The sequence below is a fragment of the Electrona antarctica genome, assembly GCF_951216825.1.
Source record: "Electrona antarctica genome assembly, chromosome: 15".
In the NCBI taxonomy this organism is placed as follows: Eukaryota; Metazoa; Chordata; class Actinopteri; order Myctophiformes; family Myctophidae; genus Electrona; species Electrona antarctica.
In genome coordinates this window covers 14,922,879-14,943,417 of record NC_136796.1, presented here as the reverse complement: position 1 = coordinate 14,943,417, position 20,539 = coordinate 14,922,879, and the positions used below count along the sequence as shown (strand labels likewise).

The window sequence follows — 20,539 nt, the reverse complement described above, 5'->3', positions numbered from 1 at the left end:
CTTAATAGAATAATAATTAAAAAAAAGATGAGTTGGAACACACATCTCAATCTTTGTTTCCATCCGGACTCAATATCAATGGCACCGCCATCAGCAGCAGCGCCATGTTGAATGTTTACCCTGCCATGCTGGAGCGCGAGTTGAATTTGAACCGCAAGCAGGGGAGCAACGCATCCCTCACCAACATTAATCCAATCTTTTTAATAGCATTCTAGTGTTGCTGTCCAGGCACCATGAAAATCAAACGACAAAAGCAAGCCAAGAAGAATATAAGCTTCTACAAATACAACTTTCACTTCAGACAACCCTTTCAAATTCTCATCGACGGGACCTTTTGCCAAGCGGCACTGAAGAATAAGATTCAGATCAAGGAGCAAATGCCAAAATACCTGATGGGAGAGGTGCAACTCTGCACCACGAAGTGAGTATACACTGTCACTGAGTATACTTCTGTTTACATAGTAAACATGGCTTCATTAAGGTCTACTAATAGTAGGCTACGTGATTTTCTAGGTTAAAATAAGTTAAATAGCTCTATATTCTGATACCAAGAACTATGTTTGTTTGTTCAGTAACAAACAAACACCTCCTGTCTTTAGCAAATGCATTTTAATGTCAGACACCAATCCCAGATCCAGGAGAGAGAGAGATTTTTGAAGTATGTATTAACAGATTGGAGAATGACAGTACATTTTAAGCACAACTCAATACAAGACTGTTACGACACCATATTTAAAAGCATTACACTTGTTTATGTGGAATCTTTCCTTAAACAGCCGTGGATTATAACTTTATTTTCCTATAGCATGAAATGAGTCGCGATATCGAGGCAAAGTCCTTCTTTATTCAATCAAGAGGCATATCCCATAGTTACATCAAGTTACACGCATAAAGTCATCTTTCCATTAGTACAGCATATTCAGGCCAGGCCAAGCCTGTCCATCATGGTCTCCTTCGCTCTCTCACCCCAACCAATCTCTCAACTCTTCTGTGTCCCATCTCTTTATACCAATATTGTGTGTGTGTGTGTGTGTGTGTGTGTGTGTGTGTGTGTGTGTGTGTGTGTGTGTGTGTGTGTGTGTGTGTGTGTGTGTGTGTGTGTGTGTGTGTGTGTGTGTGTGTGTGTGTGTGTGTGTGTGTGTGTGTGTGTGAGTTAAGTCAAAGACCCCCACCTGTGACAGGCACTGTAGTAATAAAATGCATAGACAAACTGTTAACCTCCTATCATAAAGATGGCTCTGATCAACCAGGAAGCCCCAGGTGGTCTTCCTGAGTGATAACCCAATAGCCTAGGTATTTTTACAGCTGCTGTAAGCCAAGACCTGGTCGCTGACCCTAAAGATAATATCAGATCAAAAGATCACTTTGATCTTCAAGTCAAGGAGTAAAACCTACAATTTGGTTTCAGCCCAAGATTGGCTTCCTGCCTGTGGAACAATTGATATGCAAATAGACCTTCAGTTTAAGGCACTTTGTTGAGACACTGGATCATGGATCAGGGAGAAATGGCAGAAGTTAAAGTTATATGTACAATTGTGACTAACCATGTAGTTATGCATATGCTATGATTCATAATTCACCACATTTACAATAGGTTCCACCATGTTCAATTCATCATAACATTTAGAGACTTACAAATATACACTTCTATATAGCCAAAAACAGGAAATCATCAAAGAGGAGGTAAAAAGGGGGAAAAACAGTGATGGGGGGGGGGGGAAAGGGGTGGGTGGAGGATTCAGATTTTACGGGGGGCAGTTTCATATTGCAGCTGTCCGTAGGTGCCCTTTTGAGAGCGGAGAGGATAAACAATTGAAATTGGAAGTTATGACACAAAGAAATGTCCAGAATAATTTTAAACTGATAAAAGGGTACTCTCTCCCGATTGGACAAAATTGGTAACATTTTTCACAAAAACACTTAGAAGTTGTTACCTTTTATGTGTATCAATTACACTCCCGTCATTGTAGGCAGCATATTGAATCAATCTCTTGTGCACTACAGTTGTGCACTGAAGGAACTGGAAACTCTGGGCAACGAACTGTATGGAGCCAAAATGGTCCTTCAGAGGTTTCAAGTCAGGAACTGTAGTCACCTCAAGAATCCCATTCCTGCCTCGCAGTGCCTGCTCTCCATGTTAGGAGACACAAACCCACACCACTACTTTGTTGCAACACAGGTTTGTATCATTTCACAATTAATCAAATGTTTATTCTCTTTAGTACTTGAAGGATATGAAGAACTTTCAGGCTTAATGTGTTGTACATTTAAAATATATTATAATAATATAACGTCTTCCCTTCAGGGAATGCACTCATGTGTTGCTCTCAGGACTGAAATTAGGCGGCATTAGAGTACTACATTAGTTTTTTAGGCAATTGGCCTATGTACTTATACACACTAAACAGTAGGGGGATGCACCGATATGGAAATGCTTGGCCGATGCCGATATTTAAAATAACAAAATTTAGTCGATAATGATACCGATATTTATTTTGTTTTTGTTTCCCCCTTTTATGCCAGGGAAACAAATACAATGCAAGAAATAAATGTTCAGAATCTACAGCTAGCTAGGCTGCAGATAACCAACATAGCCAACGCAAAATGTATGCTTATCAACAACAGATTCATATCGGCTAGGCTACTGCCATCGGTTAATGTCAGTTTTATTTGCCGATACCGATATTGATCGAAACAAATATCGGCCGATACCGATATGGCCGATACATCTGTGCATATTTAACCCATTGATACCTGAGGCTGAATCTGGGAACGCCTTCTAGGGCCTGACCTAAGGTTTCTGAAAACCTTCAAATTTTGATTCATTATTTTTTTAAATAGTTATGTTTTTTCAAAAATAGCAGACCTACAAGTTCATAGCGCGCCACTCGGTGGCGCGCTATGAGCTTGTAGATCTGCTATTTTTCAATAGCTAAATTATAACAATAGCTGATGAGACACAGAGAGAGCGCCGGCATCAAGGGTAGAACAACGTATAGGTTGCACCAGGCATCAATGGGTTAAACAAGTACAGCAACAGAATAGCCTCCTGTTCCTAGCTTACTCACTATCCAGACAAAGCTTTTTTAACTGTAAAGAATGATCACATTGCATTAGAGAGAAGTGGCAGGATAATGAGAGACAAACACTACACATGGTTGCAGTTTTCAGATTCTACAATGTCTTCTAAATCCAAACAGTTTTGTGAAAAACCTATGTTGCTTTATCAGTGGTTCTCAAAACCTTTTCATATGGAGGAAATTGTTGTTTTTGCCACCGACCCCACCTCAAAATATTTTGTTCCAGGGACTTCCAGAAGCAAAGACTTGAGTTAAAATGCAATGTGATATATACACCGGTGTATATAAACTAAAATCTTTCGTGTTTTCTTTTCTTTTTTTCATAAAAAATGTATTGATTTTTAAACAAAACACAAGCATTTGTTTCAAAACGGTACAAATCAACTTAACTGAACTCGGTTTTAATTAATGGGTCAATATGCAGGACTTCATGGTAACCGAGCGCCTGAAGATGATCCCAGGCGTGCCTCTGCTATACATCATCCTCAACACCATGGTCCTGGACAAGCCCAGCAAGGTGTCTCTGGACCAGGTCCAGAAGATCCAGATGGGAGAGCTGGTCAGCCCGGCGCAGCAGCAGAGCTTACGCAGCCTGAAGGAGGAACAGGGCATTGGCCAGGAGGGAGAACGGCGGGGCAAGAGAGGGCATAAGAGGAAACAGAGCCACCCCAACCCTCTGAGCTGTCTGAAGAAGAAAAAGAAAGGGCTACCCACACCGCCAAAGAAGACATCTACTGAGGGAGAGAAGAGTAAACGAAAACGGCCTAAGAAAACGAAGGTGGAGGGAGGAGGGCAGGATACGGCTGCTCTCCCGACGACAAACCCCTAATATGCCTACCAGGCAACCTGAGACTTATGTGTGAAAGCAGCTATACATTTATATTTAAAACCTTTTCTAAAATGTATATAGCCTTACCTACAGTATTTCTTATAATTACTGATTACAGACCATACTGTAAATACAATCCATATCCTTAGTTTGCTGTTTTTTAGTCGGCATAAAAAAAGCAATTTACTCCAAACAATGATAGCGACAGAAGAATACTGGTTGAGACCGTATTTTTTGTTTTATTTAAAAAAAGGTTCCATAACAGCTTTTGGGGCTAACAGGCTTCATAACACTTTGACATTAAACATTTTTCCCCCATATGTATCTACACTACATTTGTACTTTGATTTTATACAAAATAAAAAAGCAAGTTTACAGGCACATATTTTAAAATATAAGATGCACTGGAACATTACATGATATACAATTTCAAAGGGAAAGGATATCTATATATATAAAACAATGCATTCAGCTGTCTTTGGAAAAGGGGACAGAGATAAAAGGTGTAGCTTGAATGAGCCGCATATTTGTCTTAACTGATTTGTGCGGTATGACAAGCTATAGCTTATTCACTTTCAAGATTCCATTTAAAATCAGTTTAGAGTCCAAACAACGCATATATGTGCTTTCAGACTTAAATGTATACTATATAGTGGTGCTATGTGACATTCTTTATATTATAAAAATGCATTTTGTTTTTTAAACCAAATGATTTATAAATATATAATGCTGAACAGAATGCTGAATATTTAATGCATAACAGCAGTTTTACAGTCGAGGATAACATGGATGTACACCTGTAGAATACAGCTGTACTAAATGTCCAAACATGGTTTCAGTAAGTCCAGCTGTAAAACCACTCTGCAAGGGTGACCAGATAAGACATGTCAGAATGAAACTTGGATTGAAGTCGAAGGGAATTCTAGTAGTAACGGTATAAAACGCAGTTCCTGGAGTAGCTTATTTCCTAATATAAAACATTTCAAAATGGAGCATGCAACTATGATAGCTTATACTGCCAGAAATACACGCTGATCCAACTACAGAGACCCATTTTGTAGTTACATCGATTCTTGGGGTGGCATAAACAGACGATAACAAAACAAAAATAATTCAGATCTTATATGCATCTGGAATGCTCGAGGCGGTGACACTAGTACTACAGTATGTTGCTGGTGGAGTTTGCAAATCACTACCTTTTCAGCTAAACAGTACATGAATACACAACATTCTCATGTTTGCTAACGGGTCTAATATACTGTAGGTGTTTATTTTTTTATTTTATACCAGCAACGGGTGGTAAATTAATTAATCCCTCAGTACCAGAGTTGAATGAATTATTTTATGCATTATTATTATCTTATCTTTACCACAAAACTGTTACTGAGACGTCACGTCTCCCATCACATTAAAACAAACAGTCATTAAAAAAGGATGCATAAAAGTACATAATATTGTAAGAATACACATATACAAACAACAACCAAAGGTAAATAAAATAAACAGCCAGTGTCGAGTTGACCAAATGCAGGGCCAAGGAGTTTCTTTTGGGATTGGGAAAAGTGCTGCAGTTTGTAGTCCTAAAACTTGGAAGTGAGTTGCAATGCGTTGCCTCACCATATTTCCAATGTATTTTAATATTTTTTAACCATCCATAGGGTATTAAATTTGAGGTATGTGGTTAATATGAGCCCAGTATAACACGGTCAGACCCACCATCTTAAATTCATTCATAAATTCCAGCGATGAAGGGTCTGAAATAATGTAAATACTGACAGACAAGGTCAGGAAAAGCTGAAAACCAAACTGTAATGGAGGTTCAGCTTCTTCTTTTTTTGGTCTTAACTTCTTTTCCATAGTTACATCACAGATTATCCAATTGTCTGGGCCCAGGAGTTCAAAACCTATACTCCCTATCTGATGGGATCAGATTTGGATTTTGGGGAGTTCAAAACCAAATATCTAGATTAGGATCACTGCTGTAATATACAAGATGGATTAAATCTTCAAAATGGGTATTTAAAAACAAAACGTAGTATTAGGATCAGCTTGGAGAATAAAATCATTACCTTGATCCTGGATTTGCAGTGGATTACCAAAGCAAAACACACTTTACAATTAATTTAAACACGTTTCAATATAAATAAGATGGTAATTTGAAATAAAAATAATACATCATTTGTACCACTTTTATGGTTGATGAAATTTGCCGCTTATGCAGAGGGCTCTTGCCAACCTCTCAGAACAGTGTATTCAACCAAGTTGTTTGGGATCATAACATTATGTTTGAAATTATTCAAAAAAACAAATCCTTAATACATGACTAACTTGCTATACTGTCCGGCTCCCTTACTTTGCTATTCATTCCACTAGGTGGCTAAAGTAGGATTAGAACACTTATTATGCAGGATCTGGCAATCTTGGAAAATATGAATCTGGATCAAGGTGATCCTATCATGATTTCTCCTTCATGAACTCCTGGGTCAAAATCTGGCTGGATTGTCTGATCAAGGATAGCAAAATATAGGATTTCAAAATCTGATCCGATCAGATAGGGATTCAAAGTTTTGAACTCCTGGGCCCTGGCTACTGTGAGACTATTATGAGCCATGAGCATCATGGTTTGTTCTATGACAAATCGCATCTATTACTACCTCAACTATTATGAGGTAATAATAGATTATATTCTTTATTTATTCCAATCAATGCAAAGATTCCACTGGAAATCTTTGATAATGGGAAGTGGGAACCCATTGGAGGTAATGTCTGGGTTTACCTACAAAAAGATGTCTTCCTTATATTCTGGGGCGAGTGGTGAGAGGAACCTCTCTAGATGACGTTGAATCGGGGTCCAGGCGTGGCAATGATGTCACTGTAGGGCCCTTCCTGGGTGAGCTCCACTGCCTGCTGTTTCTTCAGAACCAGGAAGCTGTAGAACTTGGCAGCTGCCTGTTTCTTGTTGTTGTCCTTGCATAGGTCCAGCAGGCCCAGGGACTCGGCACCCGTCTTGGCCATCACCCTCTGGATAGAAGAGAGGACAGTTACAGATGGAGGGCCATGATTTATTTTCACCCTGAAATCTGATCAGGTATAATCAGGTGTAATATAAGGAGGAGGATTAAAAAAAAAAAAACAGTATTTGTTTTGTTAATACATTCTGGGCGGGAACCCATTTTGGTGTGTTAAGCATTGTGTTATACTTTAGCTATTGACAAATAGCAGATCTACAAGCTAGTATAGATATTGTGATCACTATATCACTGTTTTTTTCATTGGCACGTTTGACTGTCAAGGTTTCGGCCTCCAGGAAGAAACCCTAAATACAAAGTGAAGACAAGACCAAGGGGTCTAATGAAGTACTGTCTCCTCATAAACACATACATCACAGCACTCCATCTTTAAGGAGTCCCCCCCCCCCCCCCCCATTTTAAAACATGTTGGCATTAGGGCTGTAGCGACTCAAGAGGCGGAATATTCAACTGTCTGATGAAATAGTACATTGCATGCATTTCGTTGCAGATTCATGCCACATTATAGTCATTGTGCAACAGAGCCATGTGATAATGTTTAGCATTTTAAATAAATCCAAAATAAAAACGACATAAACCGGAAGATGGTTTATTTTAATTGATGACAATTCTGCAGATTGTGTGTAGTACAGTTGTTTATCACAACACAATGCAACTCTAGCCAGCATGAGATAACGACTCGCCTTCTGCTACGGAGATTGGAATAGAACGCACTTCCAAAGTGTGCACATTGTGTAGGTCACAGGAGCATTGTTTTCATATTCATAACCCATGCAAAGATGTAGTTAAAATCTTGCTTTTAATCCATGTCTGTTGTTTCGTTTCTTCTGACCAGCATCAAGATGGCTTCAATAGAAAGCGATAGAAAAAAGGATTTCCTAAAAATGTGCAATTTTAAAATAAGATTTTTTTTCTAACACTATTATTGGAAACTGTCAAAATAGGTTTCATTGAGTAGTAGTGACTAAGTAGGTGAAACTAACTTGATGGGAGAAATGAACCAGCAAAAATCTGATCAATATCGAATCAAATAACCGAAGGGTCTCCCGACCCGAGTGACTACTCAAATTCTCGCTTGTTATCAGGGGGCAACCGTAGTTGACAACATGCAGTTTTGCAGTGTTTGAGCTGAGCTTGCAGTAGACACCAAAATATGTATACAATTATCATTTCAGGAGCACCTACCATGTTTGCAAAAAAACTAAATGCTAGACAAATAATAAAATAAAGTTATAAAGTGCCCTCAGTAAGAGTTCGCATGGGGAGAAAGCGCTGAGTGACTGCAATCAAACTTGAAATCTGGCTACCAACCAGACCAGAGCTGCACGTGTCGCAGGTGTAAATGTAATGTGGAGAAATCCTACTTGGCTACAACCTGTATAGTGTATACTGTACAAGCTACATAGAATTATCAGGTGTAAATGGGGCATGTCTAACCCAAGATTGCATGTGACCTACCTGAAGGCCATGGAGCATCTGCTGGGTCCTCTTGTTCCACCTCCTCTCCTCCTGGTCCTGGTCCCCTGTCTGTCCATCCGCTTCCTGGGAGAGACAAAACAGCCTTAAACATCTAATGGAGGGCAAAACTTGTATGTATGAAACTGTGCATGATGACACATCTGCCCGTCCCGACCTCGTCATCTGAATCATCGTCTGCCTTCTTCTCCTTGACCTTGTCTTGCATCTCCAGCTCAAACATCTGGCTCATGTTGGTGGTACTGGCATTCGCCTCTGGAGGGAGATCCACAGCAGGTGTCTCCAGCTGCTCGGGCACCGCAGAAGAACTGGCTTCCAGTTGCTGTGGCTGAGACTGGTCCAGAGTGCCCATCTAGACGGAAGAGGTAGACGGGTAGTAGAGAAGGACATATATGAATGTTCCCTAGCCAATGGGTTGTCTATTTATTCCGTATGGCCTACAGTCATACAGTAGTAATATGAAAAACATAACTCATTTTATATCAACATGACATGTTGGAGAGGTTGACTTTCAATGAAGCACGGTTCTGGTCTAAATGCAGCGAGATGTATGGGGGGGAGAAACAAGGCAGGAAATGGAGTAATGGGAGAGAGGGGGAAGAAAAGTGAGGAAAGATTATGAAGAGCACAGATATGAGAAGGATTGGAGAAAAGAAGTAAAGGGCAGAGACGTAAAGAAAAGCTGTTTTCGAATGCCATTAATGCATTAAAAGGGACAAAATCACGTTTAATTAGAGCATTGAATGCACCAGTAGACACGTCTACTGACCTACCAGATCTCAGTAGGCTGCATTCTGTGCTCTTGATCATGGCTACCAGCGATGATGCGCGTTGTCAACTGGCTACGTGGCTGGTTAAGACTTATATGAGGTTAGGGGACTTAGGTGGCCGGTTAAGACTGAGGTTAGGGTTAGATTTTGTGCTTGGGTTAGTAATGTCGGACAACAGCTACAAACAGTAGCTGTGATCAATGCAGATTGCAGCCTACTGAATTTCTCCAAAACATCACAATATAACGTTTCACGCTGGAGACGGTTGCGGTAGGTCAGTAGATGCGTCTTTTGTCCCTTTCAATGCATTGATGGCATTCGAATCCGCTAGGAATAGTGCACTGTGAGCAAGTCAGAAAATAACTACACGGTGGTGTGAGAGTAATGACTACTTACAGGCAGGGCGGGCTCTGCTTCCCCGGCCTTGCGTTTGAGACCCCTCTGAGTGGATGGAGGGGGCATGGCTGACTCGTCCAGAGTGGTCCTGCTTCCCTCCATCGCTGAAGCCTGAAGGACACTGGGTTCCTCCATGATGGTCTGGTCTGAGGGTGAAAGAGGGTGGGGTATTGTTGGTAGTGGTGGAAAAAGTACGTTAAGTAAAAGTATCAATACTGTAATGTAGAAGGTCTCGGTTACAGGTAAAAGTCAGCTATTCAAAATTTACTTGAGTAAAAGTACAAAAGTATTGGCATGAACATCATGTACCAAAACAAGTAAAAGTACTCATTGTGCATGAGTGCATTGTGCATGTCCCATTTCAAGTTTTCAAATGTATGAAATAATCTTTAGAAAGATGATGGGGATCACACGACAATGCGTCGTGTGATCCCCATCATTTAGCTGGGGACCACCTGGAACCCCCTCAAGGACCACTGGTTGAAAACCACTGATGTATGAAAAGGGATATCAAGTATGCATCTATTCTCATTCTTAAAATATCAAGAAGGTCCACCACACATACATGCACAGTGTGCGCACACACACTCTCTCTCTCTCTCTCTCTCTCTCTCTCTCTCTCTCTCTCTCATCTTACCAATGATGTTTTGCTGCTGCTGGCTGTTGTCCTCTCGGGGTACGTCGGGGTTCTCCAGGTCCTTGAGGAACTCGTCCAGGCTGTCGGCTTCACCGCCTTTTCTCCTCTTCCTCATCTCGTCTGGGACCAGTGGCGTCAGGCATCGTGTGAACATCTAGTAGGGAGGGACAGAAAGAGTTAAATCAATGAATGAAAGCAATCACATTGCCAACACAAAGGGTTCTCGCTCCCAAATGCAAGGTGAAATTCCCTGACTTTTCCAGCAATTACATTTTTACCCAGAGACTACTTTACACCAGGGGTTCTCAACGTTTTTGGCCGGGGACCCCCGGAAATGCTTTGGCAATGTCTCGGGACCCCCGCCCCGCCCCTCCCAACCCCCAATATAAATTGACTGCTACAATAACCTTAAACCATTTTGGGCGGGAACCCCTTTTGGTGTTTTAAGCATTGTTATAATTTAGCTATTGAAAAATAGCAGATCTACAAGCTCGTAGCGCGCCACCGAGTGGCGCGCTACGAGCTTGTAGGTCTGCTATTTTTGAAAAATCGTGATTTTTTTTTTTTTTTAAATCTTTTTTTTTTTTTGAAAATAATTTGGGGACCCCCTAAAATAATTTGGCGACCCCCCGAGGGGTCGCGACCCACGGGTTGAGAACCCCTGCTTTACACGATCAATACCATGAGAACCGTGATGGTGGGGTCAGCTCTTATGGTGCGTTCACACGGGCAGATGTAAAAGATGCACTGATGCAGTCTACCATTCATTGTCAACTGAAGCCAGCAACATGATGATGCAAAGACAATGATGATGCATGTAGCTGCTCCAAAATTGACAATGAATGGTAGAATCCATCTTTGCGTCTGCTCGTGTGAACGCAACATTAGACTTTCCATCTTTCTTTTGCCTTTATTTTATATTTTTTATAGAGGGACAGACAGTAGGCTGACAGGAAATGGGGGAGAGAGATGGGGGAGTGACATGCAGTAAAGGCCGTCGGGATCGATCGGGAGTCGAACCCGCGGCACACTGCCAGACTTGGACTACCGGCCAAGGTGCCTGGACCGCTGAGCCACGGCCCAGGCCAGACTTTCCATCTTTGTGAGTGAAATATGCCTTAACCAGACATAACATATAAAGCTGCTGCTTCTTTTCTTTTTCTTTTTTTCTTAAAAAAATATAAAAAAATAATCAAAGGGGGTCGGCGGCCGAATACATTACAATACATTTTGGGGGTTCTTGACATGAATTGGTTTGAGAACCACTGATATAGAAACATTTAGTTTTTTTCAGAAAACTCATGATTTTTAGAGGACATTTGTAGAATCAGGTCCTCAGGTCTTGGTGTGTTAATGACCTTGAGCAGCCTGCCGTTCCAGAGCGGCTGTGCGGGGAGAGAGAAGAGCTTCTCCACGCCTCCCGTCTCCTTCCACATCATCAGCTTCTTGGTGGGCGGGGCCAGGTCCAGGGTGGTGACGATGTCTGAGTAGTCGGACAGCTGCGCTCGGATGGTCTTGCTGTCCAGCTCCTTCACGCTGTCTACGATCAGCTTCCTCTTTCGCTTCGCCTTCGTCTCCTTCACTGTGTGGGTGGGGAGAAAACACGAAATGCCAAGATGAACTGGACAGTGTATGACAAGTTGTCAAGACATGAAGCCATCATTTTTGGCTTCATTGTGTCTTTTCAAATATATTGTTTTAGTTGAGCAGCTTTGTAATGTCTTGAAAATTGTTTACTAATAATACTACTGGGGAAAAAAACATCACTAATCTACAATATGTATCTGAAGTTCTGAACCCCCACTATCACACTGACTGCATGCACGGTGGACTGCACACTAGACATCCAAGCCAAATGAAAAGCTTCTGCATTGGGACTACATTTTCACTGATGGAATACGTTCATTTAAAAAGTGACTCACAGACCTGTGATGTCGATGGGCTCCAGTGCAAAGGCCTCCTCTTCGTTGGGAACCAGTGTGGTCTGTTCTGTCTGGTCAGCCATTGCTGGTGGAGGCTCTGTTGGGCCAGAGTCTGGACTGTCTGGAGCTCCCGCTAACACACACACACACACACACACACACACACACACACACACACACACACACACACACACACACACACACACACACACACACAGGTTAACTCAGTGGTTTTCTAAACTCAAGTGGGGTCCCAGGACCACCAGGGGTCTTTGAGGAGGTTCCAGTGGGTCCCCAGTGAAATTGGTTGATTTACCATCATAATCAGTTTAACCACTTTAACCCTATTTATATTTGGCTATTCAAAGATAGCAGATCTACAAGCTCACAACACGTTTCAGTACCCATACACTGCAACACAGCAGGGACAACAACGGCATACACTAACAATGTTTTCTTTTTCAGGCTGGACCGACAGGGTAAAATGTGCAGCGTGTGTACCTGACAGCGCGTCAAAATCGTCTTCGTCGTCTCCATGCTCCTGTGGCATCAGCACGCTCTCCGTGATGGCAGGAGGGTCATCAAAGATGCCACCTCCATCCTCGTTACTCAGCAGCTTGTCCACTGCAGAGACAGCAAATACACTCGACTGTGAGTCACCTACATATCAAACGGCTTCGCCTTCACCGTTCATTCACATCCACATTACGTTACAGTTATTATTAAGACTTCCATATCGCCACGGTCAGGCAGAAACCTGGTAAAAGCCTTACTATTTGTCACATACATTGCTGTATGCGAAATGTGTTCTCTGCATTTGACCCATCTCTTGTAGTCGCAGCCGTGCCAAGCAGGGAGGCATTGGGTCGAAGCCCGACCCCCCAGTTTCAGGGCGGACTGTTAGTGTCTAACACCAACCACAAGGCCATCGTTACTGTTCAGGAAATGGAAAATAGAACCTGTGTTCCAAAGAATCCAATCAATGTAGTTACTATTTAGTCACAGGCTCTTATTGCTTTTCAACGGTTAGAAATGTATAAAACCTACAGACAGCCTTAACCACTTTTAACTTTAAATTTCAAAAGTTCTCAAAACAGCGACAGTAGCCGATCTACCGTAGATCGGTTTGTAGATCTTTTGTGCTACACTCTTGTACCCCAAAAGGCCTATTTATACTCCAGTTTTAGGTGATAAGGTGACCACCGAAAACTACAACATGACGTCACTCCGCGGTGATAAATGACTCACCGCTCACCCAAACACATCTCTCTTGATTTTACTAACGACCGTTTCGGTGGTCACCTTATCACCTAAAACTAGAGTATGAATAGGCCTTAAGTAATTACCCAGCATGCCTCCCTCGGTGCTCTCCATGGGGTTGTCTCCAAAGTCGTCTTTGTACTGGTCGTCATACTCCAGGTGGTTGGACTTGTCAGTCAACTGGTTGGCTACGGCCGGCTCCGCCTCCAGCAGCAGGTTGGAGGCCGACGCCCCCATGATGTCCACCTCAAACGCACTCTCCTCCCTCATCATCTCTCGGTCGTCCATCCCAAAGTCGGCTGCACAGGGACAATGGCACGTGTTATACACTGTTTACAATACGCGTTTCACATTCTGTTTGTGATATGAACCACGTTGTGAACCCTAGCGTTCCTTTTCTGGGGCTATTTCATTGAGCAAAAGTAGCTGATCCACAAGTTCATGACGCGTCACGGGTTGTGAGCTTTGGTGTAGAAAAGGGACAAACGGAGAGGACCAAGTATAGAGCCTTGGGGGACCCCGGTCAAGTAACTATATAGGGCATATAAGTGTTTAAACTGTCGTACCAATACCAATATTATAGTTATAATAAAACAGTAAGTCGTCATAAGGATTTTGCCAGAAGAGAATGGATGAGGTGGAGGAGGGTGAGGTGACAGGAGGAGTGGAGGAGGTGGGTGAGGTGCCAGGAGGAGTGGAGGTGGGTGAGGTGACAGGAGGAGTGGAGGTGGGTGAGGTGCCAGGAGGAGTGGAGGAGGTGGGTGAGGTGCCAGGAGGAGTGGAGGTGGGTGAGGTGCCAGGAGGAGTGGAGGTGGGTGAGGTGCCAGGAGGAGTGGAGGTGGGTGAGGTGCCAGGAGGAGTGGAGGAGGGTGAGGTGACAGGAGGAGTGGAGGAGGTGGGTGAGGTGCCAGGAGGAGTGGAGGTGGGTGAGGTGCCAGGAGGAGTGGAGGTGGGTGAGGTGCCAGGAGGAGTGGAGGTGGGTGAGGTGCCAGGAGGCAGGTAGTCTCGCGTAGCCAGAAAAACTATTCCACAATCTCCGAATGCTATATAGTCTGGAACTACACCTAAGGAAGCTGGCATTTCCGTTCACGAAAACATATTTAAAAAATATCTTTACATTTACCATTTCTGCTAAGCAGCAAGCTATACAATGCTTAGATGCTTTCGATTTATATTAGGATGAATTTGCGCGTCTGTAAAGACAAAAGGGAAGTGGGGAGGAGGCTTCACTTCCGCTTTATTGCTTACTCATGATCGGAGCTTCTGTTGCTCCAGACTGTAACACGGCAACGCATGACTAGGTGACAGGAAGAGATGCTTACCAAAGTCGGTGTCTTGCAGCAGACTGATGTTTCCCACCTCCTCCCTCATGGTGATCTCCTCCACTCTGCTCTGGTTCAGAGTGAACTGTGCGGCCACATCAATGTCGCTGTGGTACAGAAACATAACTTATGCCAGTGGTTTTCAACCCTTTTCATATCAAGGCACATTATTTATTTGGCATTTGAGCCACGGACCACCATTTGATGCGATTTAGCCTCTCAGACCCAAAACTTAGAATGTTTTGTTGTCGGATAAGATTTTGTCCACAACTCCATGCGTTGTTGATGTTGGTACCATAGGAGAGATAACAGGAAAACTTTGATCAATATAACAAATATTTTACATTATCTAATTGTGTAGACTTCTTGTAAATTAAGTGATGCAGATGTTTAACAATAATCGAACTCTTGAGAGCGTAAAAAAGTTAAAGATCTATAAGGGTCCATTTGGTTACCAACATAACTTAGCTGGGGACCACCTGGAATAGAACCCCCTCAAGGACCGCTGGTTGAAAACCACTGATTTATGCCATTACACCAGTGGTGGAAAGTAATTAAGTACATTTACTTAAGTTACTAGTTACTTTGATTATTATTACAAAACATACATTAAACTGTTCATTGATTGATTGATTGAAAATTGTATTAAGAGTTTGCAGAATTACAGTACATTTTAAGCACAAACTCAATACAAAGGCTGTTAACTGTGAGTGGACGACCCAATTAAGCATTACACTTGTTTACAACAGGGTCCACCATGTTCAATTCATCAGCCCTATATACATTTGTTTCGGCCATTTGAAAATAGCTGATCTACAAGCTCACAATGCGCCGTGATGCGACGCATCAAAACACATCTCTCACCCAAACACATCTCTCACCCAAACACATCTCTCTGTTTTTCCTAACCACTGTTGCGGTGGTCACCTTATCACCTAAAACTGGAGTATGAATAAGCCTAAACACTCACTCTAGGTCAGGGAGTGGCTGGTCAAAGTCATGGAACTCTTCAGGTAGAGTGATGGCGTTGTATGCTGCTTCTCTGTTCTCCTCTGGGAGATCAACCACACCTACAGGAATGCAACACAGTGAAGATGGGACCGCTTAGTGTATATTCCACTCAGGATAAGCAAAATCTTTTAGTCTACTTTCCAGCCCATAGAGCCCCATTGTGAACCCGGATATTTTGAGTACCCTAAAGTTTTATGCTAGATGTGTCGAGTATGGGTCCCCACACTCGGCCATAGCCTTATACGTCTTGTTAATGGTATGGTCACATATTATGGCAATTATGAAAATTGCCCAACATATGCAAGTTAGCATCCGGCAGTTTCTAAATGCCCATACTCAACATTTCTAGCATAAAACTTGAGGGTAACTCAAAATGTCCGGGTTCACATTCTGGCAAGTGGACTATTTGAGAACCACTGCTCTAAAACCAGGTGTTGAGCTGCAGCACCCTCTGGTGGACAGATTTACAGAGTTGCATTCACAGCTTCACAGTGGCTCAAGACGCTCAACTGTCTAACATTAACTCCATATTCAACAACTAAGGATACAAGGATAGCTTTGTGACACATCATTGTGCATTGTATGAATTGTAAGAAGACGTTAACATTGATATTTGTTTGTATACATACGTCAGGTACCAACTTACAACCAGCAATGCACATTCATCTTTCAACAATGTGGATTACAATCGGAGAGCACAAAAGTATATCTCTTATCATAGTTCCCAAATGTGAGAACTGAATTTGGGATACAGGCTTTCATTCAGCTATGCTGTACTATTATCTTGGAATCTACTACAAAGAAAAAAGGAATTTAACCTTTTAATGAACAAATTACACTTGAAAAATGTACATATTAATTTGGGGCTGCTCTACTCTACTGGGGTGCATATCTTTGGTCCGACGTCCTAACAGTCCGACATGCAATAGTCTGACACCCTGCCCCAAACAAACCCTAACCTAACCGCACGCTGAAGCCGCGCGTGAGTCTTACACTTTTTTTTTCTTTTTCCTTTTTCTTTTTTTGTGGCTTTCACCTTTATTTTATATTTTTTATGGAGGGACAGACAGTAGGCTGACAGGAAATGGGGAGAGAGATGGGGGGATGACATGCAGTAAAGGCCGTCGGGATCGGGAGTCGAACCCGCGGCACACTGCCAGACTGGATTACCAGCCACGGTGCCTGGACCGCTGAGCCACGGCCCAGGCCAGTCTTACTCTTAATCGGCCACATATGTCAGAGCCATGGGTGAGTCTTAACCGGCCACGTATGTCGGACTATTAGTACGTCGGACAAACGTATACCCTTACACCCCGCTCTACTGTACCTGGTCGGAAGGCCATCTTAATCTTGATGAATGCCTCGTTGCAGTCAGCCAGCAGGTACTTGGCCTTCCTGTGGTAGATCCTCACCACCCCCAGGAGCAGATGACCTGATGTGCGCAGGGCCATCTTCACCTAGAAGGAAATAACCATGGTTTATAGCTGAATAGAGCATGAAACCAACAACATTTCTGTCCACCTGTCTCATTTGATGATGGATGGTTTCTGTATGAAGGAGGTGTAGGGAGAGTGTACTCGCCCAGTAGAAATAAAGTTAATAGGCTCTGTGCATATAACCCAAGACAACAACAAAAAGAAAGCCATCTCCAGTTTACTTCCCGTATCTGCGTGGACAAGGTGGTTGCTAGGAGACCGGAAGCAGGTTGGAGTATATTATTTCCAATGTAAGAGTGAACGTGAACACAGCTTCAGAACGATTCTTTAGCCCCATGGTCACTGAACAATATATTGGACACAATCGCCACAAGACATATTCCCAATATATTCATACTAAACCTGTGTTGACGTGAAAATGAAGTTGAGCTCATTGGTCATGGTGCTGGGTTCTTCTTACCTTAGGTGAGATGATACTCTCCACACTGCTTTCCAGGTTGCACTCAAACACGTGGGCTTTGGTCAGCTTCTTATCCCAGTGGGCCGCCAGCCAGATCTTGGCCAGCGGCCCACGTTTGCTGAGGACGAAGTGGGCATAAAACATGGTCCCAGCTCCTTCTCACAAACGAGGGAAGGTGGCAGCTGGGCGCCAAGCCTGGATGATGGAGGAGAGACATAACTTAAGACAACCAACCAGGCAGGCAAATTAACAAAGCATCATGAAATGAAAGGCACTGGTTTTCAATGACACCTAGGGGTCAGACTACAGATTTTGTTAGTTAACTGAAGTTAACTGAACATTAAGGATTTTACTTTGGGACCCCAGAGATGCATGCATAAAGTGAGTGGCAAAGTGAACGGCATTCACTTGGAATTGAATTGAATGAATGGCATTCACTTGGAATTGAATTGAATGGCAAAGTGAGTTTAACATCGCTTAACGCAATCAGGACTTTTCTGTTTGGATGTATGGGGCCTCATTCACACGTATCAAACAGCAATCAAGCAAATGTTTTTTTGGGCCACCACAATGCTTTTCCAATGGGAGTCACATGGTTTGACCAAAATGTGTGTTTGATGGGGGGGGGGGGGGGGGGGGCAGAACACCACCAGCAATCAGCAATCAAACACAAATGTTTGATCAAACCATGTGACTCCCATTGGAAAAGCATTGTGGTGGCCCAAAAAAACAAAAAAACGACCAAACATTTGCTTGATTGGTGTTTGATACGTGTGAATGAGGCCTGGGTTGTCATGGCCAGAAAGTAGTTTTTTGCCACTCAGTCAGTAGGCGTTCCTGCATATCTTCGGGTATTATAATGATGATGTCACGCCACATACCCTTATTCTATCAAATGGGGGTCTGTGGAATAATGCAGTCAAGCTGGGGGTCCTTGAAATTAAAACGGGTTGAGAATCACTGGACTGTTTAGGACGGTGTAATTGTAATAGCCTAAGTAATTTAATTTCAAAACTTTAAATACATTTCATGATAACAGCACTTAAAAATTGTCCATTTTGAATACATAGGCCTATATCATTATCATAACAAGATATAAACTAACGGCACAACTCAACTAGGGCATTTTCCTAAATCTGATGCCCTGCATGGCTGCATCATATAATGTAGCAGAAGGGGGCGGGGGCTTCACTGACAGCCAGGTTTCCCTGCACATCATTCTAAGCTCAAGCTGATATTTACAGTATATGCTACAAAGAAAATAAAAGATAAACCCACACACGGAACCCCATAACGTGTTAACACACCAGAATAGTAACAGTGAATGTGAAAATACATTTATTTTAGATTCAGCAGAGAAACAGGATCGTCGCAACTGATACATTTCTCTGTGCTGTTCTAGGACGTCTCATCATCTGCGACAAAACGACCAAAAACCGCATTAGGTTGTTGTCGTACCAAATGGAAGCATTATCGCACCAGGCGATAGATGAAAGATATACTGATCATACCGATCTATGCGATATTTAGTTATTCAGCTTGCAAACATAATATATAAATAATAATAAAAAATGCACTACAAGGCGGCCCGATATTTTGCTGCGCGTAAATAAACGCGAAAATGCAGTCAGCTGAGCGGCCGTGCAAAGGTATATATCTATCAACTCACCAAGCGCAATTATTGTGGTTTTCCCGTTTTGGCAGCTGTTTTTTGGCTATTTCTACTCCCTCCTCCTCTCCTCCCTCCCTGCCTGGTGCCTGCCTCTTCCCACTCAAACAAACAAGATGGCACTGGACATGGCACCGTTTCCTTCCAGTCGTCTTCCGCCTGCCCAAAGCAGCGGTTTGAATCTCACTCTGCTGCTGCTGTCGGTCAGGTCAGAGTGGTGCTGATGCTGCTGGCTGCTGCGAGGGTGATGCCACTACGGACACAAGTGCTGTAAGTGTTGTTGTTGTTGACTCCCAAAATTATATGTAGCCTACTTGGCCGCGCCGAACCCCCCTCCCCATCTGAAAATCTGTTGTTCCAGGGACCCCCAGAAGCAAAGATATGAGTTAAAGACGTTCGCTGTGAAAGAATATAGCCTATATTCAAAGATTTGCAGATTTGTTTTCATGATTTTTCAACAGCTAAAGTAAAGGGAGCCTCCCTTATTTAATTTCCCCCTAAACATGATCATCAGGTCTACTATGATTATACTAGGATGACGTTTTTTTTCAAAACAGTGTACAGAAAGTGTTAAAATTATGTTTTTATGTGGCCGCACCATGAGTTAATTAAGTATACCTGGTTTTCACCTTAGCACCACGCGGCTTAAGTTCAGGTGGGTGGTGCTAAGGTATACTTAATGAACTTTAAGCCTCGCCCACTACTGTTGTTGTATGATAATGTGGGAGGGGTTAGGGTTATGATGTGGCAGCGGTGGCCGAACGGATTGCAGAGCGGTCTTGATACCGGAAGGTCGCCAGTTCGAATCAGCGGTCCGACACGTTAAAATTAACACCGCTGAAGTGCCCTTGAACAAGGCATTGAACCACTACGATGAAATGTTCTATGAGCAGGGCCTGGCTGGAAACAAGTTCTTGAGCTTAGCCCAGATACCCTGGGTAAATATAGTAATCATTTCATTTCATGTCACAAAAATTGTGTTATTTCGATTGGCCCGCGCTATATCTCTCCACATTTAATAAACTAGAGTGGTGCCCGTTGGAGCCTCTACAGCGGTGCCCGTTGGGCACTGGCCTACTTGGAACGATGCAAGTTGGAAATGCGTGCCCCACCTAGATATTATGTCTGTCCCTTTTTTATGCCCATATATGGAGTTGACACTCTACCCCCTGTAGTGGGGTGGAACGCGTGTGTCAAATTTAAGTCGGTGGGGCGAACGGTTCTCGAGTTACGTGGATTACA

The 20,539-nt window shown here is 42.8% G+C and overlaps 2 protein-coding genes and 1 long non-coding RNA gene across 3 annotated transcripts; 1 reads left to right on the top strand and 2 right to left on the bottom strand.

The window, feature by feature from the left end:
• The first annotated feature begins 64 nt into the window (after positions 1-64).
• Positions 65-4,239, top strand: utp23 (UTP23 small subunit processome component). Its single transcript, XM_079522246.1, has 3 exons — positions 65-421; positions 2,005-2,179; positions 3,505-4,239. The coding sequence occupies exons 1-3, from the start codon at positions 234-236 to the stop codon at positions 3,907-3,909; spliced, it is 768 nt and encodes a 255-aa protein (XP_079378372.1). The 5' UTR covers positions 65-233; the 3' UTR covers positions 3,910-4,239.
• Positions 4,184-5,602, bottom strand: LOC306938187. The gene is made up of 2 exons (XR_013791685.1): positions 5,125-5,602; positions 4,184-5,062 (listed from the first exon to the last, which is right to left on the bottom strand). It is a non-coding gene; the product is annotated as an uncharacterized lncRNA (long non-coding RNA).
• Positions 5,603-6,620: 1,018 nt separating this feature from the next.
• Positions 6,621-19,391, bottom strand: LOC306938128 (double-strand-break repair protein rad21 homolog A-like). The gene is made up of 14 exons (XM_079522142.1): positions 19,298-19,391; positions 17,629-17,823; positions 17,060-17,189; positions 15,692-15,791; positions 14,722-14,828; positions 13,486-13,698; positions 12,641-12,763; positions 12,144-12,272; positions 11,576-11,799; positions 10,218-10,371; positions 9,581-9,726; positions 8,572-8,766; positions 8,397-8,480; positions 6,621-6,930 (listed from the first exon to the last, which is right to left on the bottom strand). Exons 2-14 carry the CDS (start codon positions 17,770-17,772, stop codon positions 6,739-6,741), a joined length of 1,941 nt encoding a protein of 646 aa, XP_079378268.1. The 5' UTR covers positions 17,773-17,823; positions 19,298-19,391; the 3' UTR covers positions 6,621-6,738.
• Between the last annotated feature and the right edge of the window lie 1,148 nt (positions 19,392-20,539).

Coding starts and splice junctions, on each gene's coding strand:
- utp23 (XM_079522246.1), top strand. CDS start 234: ATGAAAATCAAACGACAAAAGCAAGCCAAGAAGAATATAAGCTTCTAC. Junction 422..2,004: donor GTGCAACTCTGCACCACGAA/GTGAGTATACAC, acceptor TGTGCACTACAG/TTGTGCACTGAAGGAACTGG. Junction 2,180..3,504: donor ACTACTTTGTTGCAACACAG/GTTTGTATCATT, acceptor GTCAATATGCAG/GACTTCATGGTAACCGAGCG.
- LOC306938128 (XM_079522142.1), bottom strand. CDS start 17,772: ATGTTTTATGCCCACTTCGTCCTCAGCAAACGTGGGCCGCTGGCCAAG. Junction 11,800..12,143: donor GGAGCCCATCGACATCACAG/GTCTGTGAGTCA, acceptor CCACCCACACAG/TGAAGGAGACGAAGGCGAAG. Junction 9,727..10,217: donor GCAGCAGCAAAACATCATTG/GTAAGATGAGAG, acceptor TTTCACCCTCAG/ACCAGACCATCATGGAGGAA.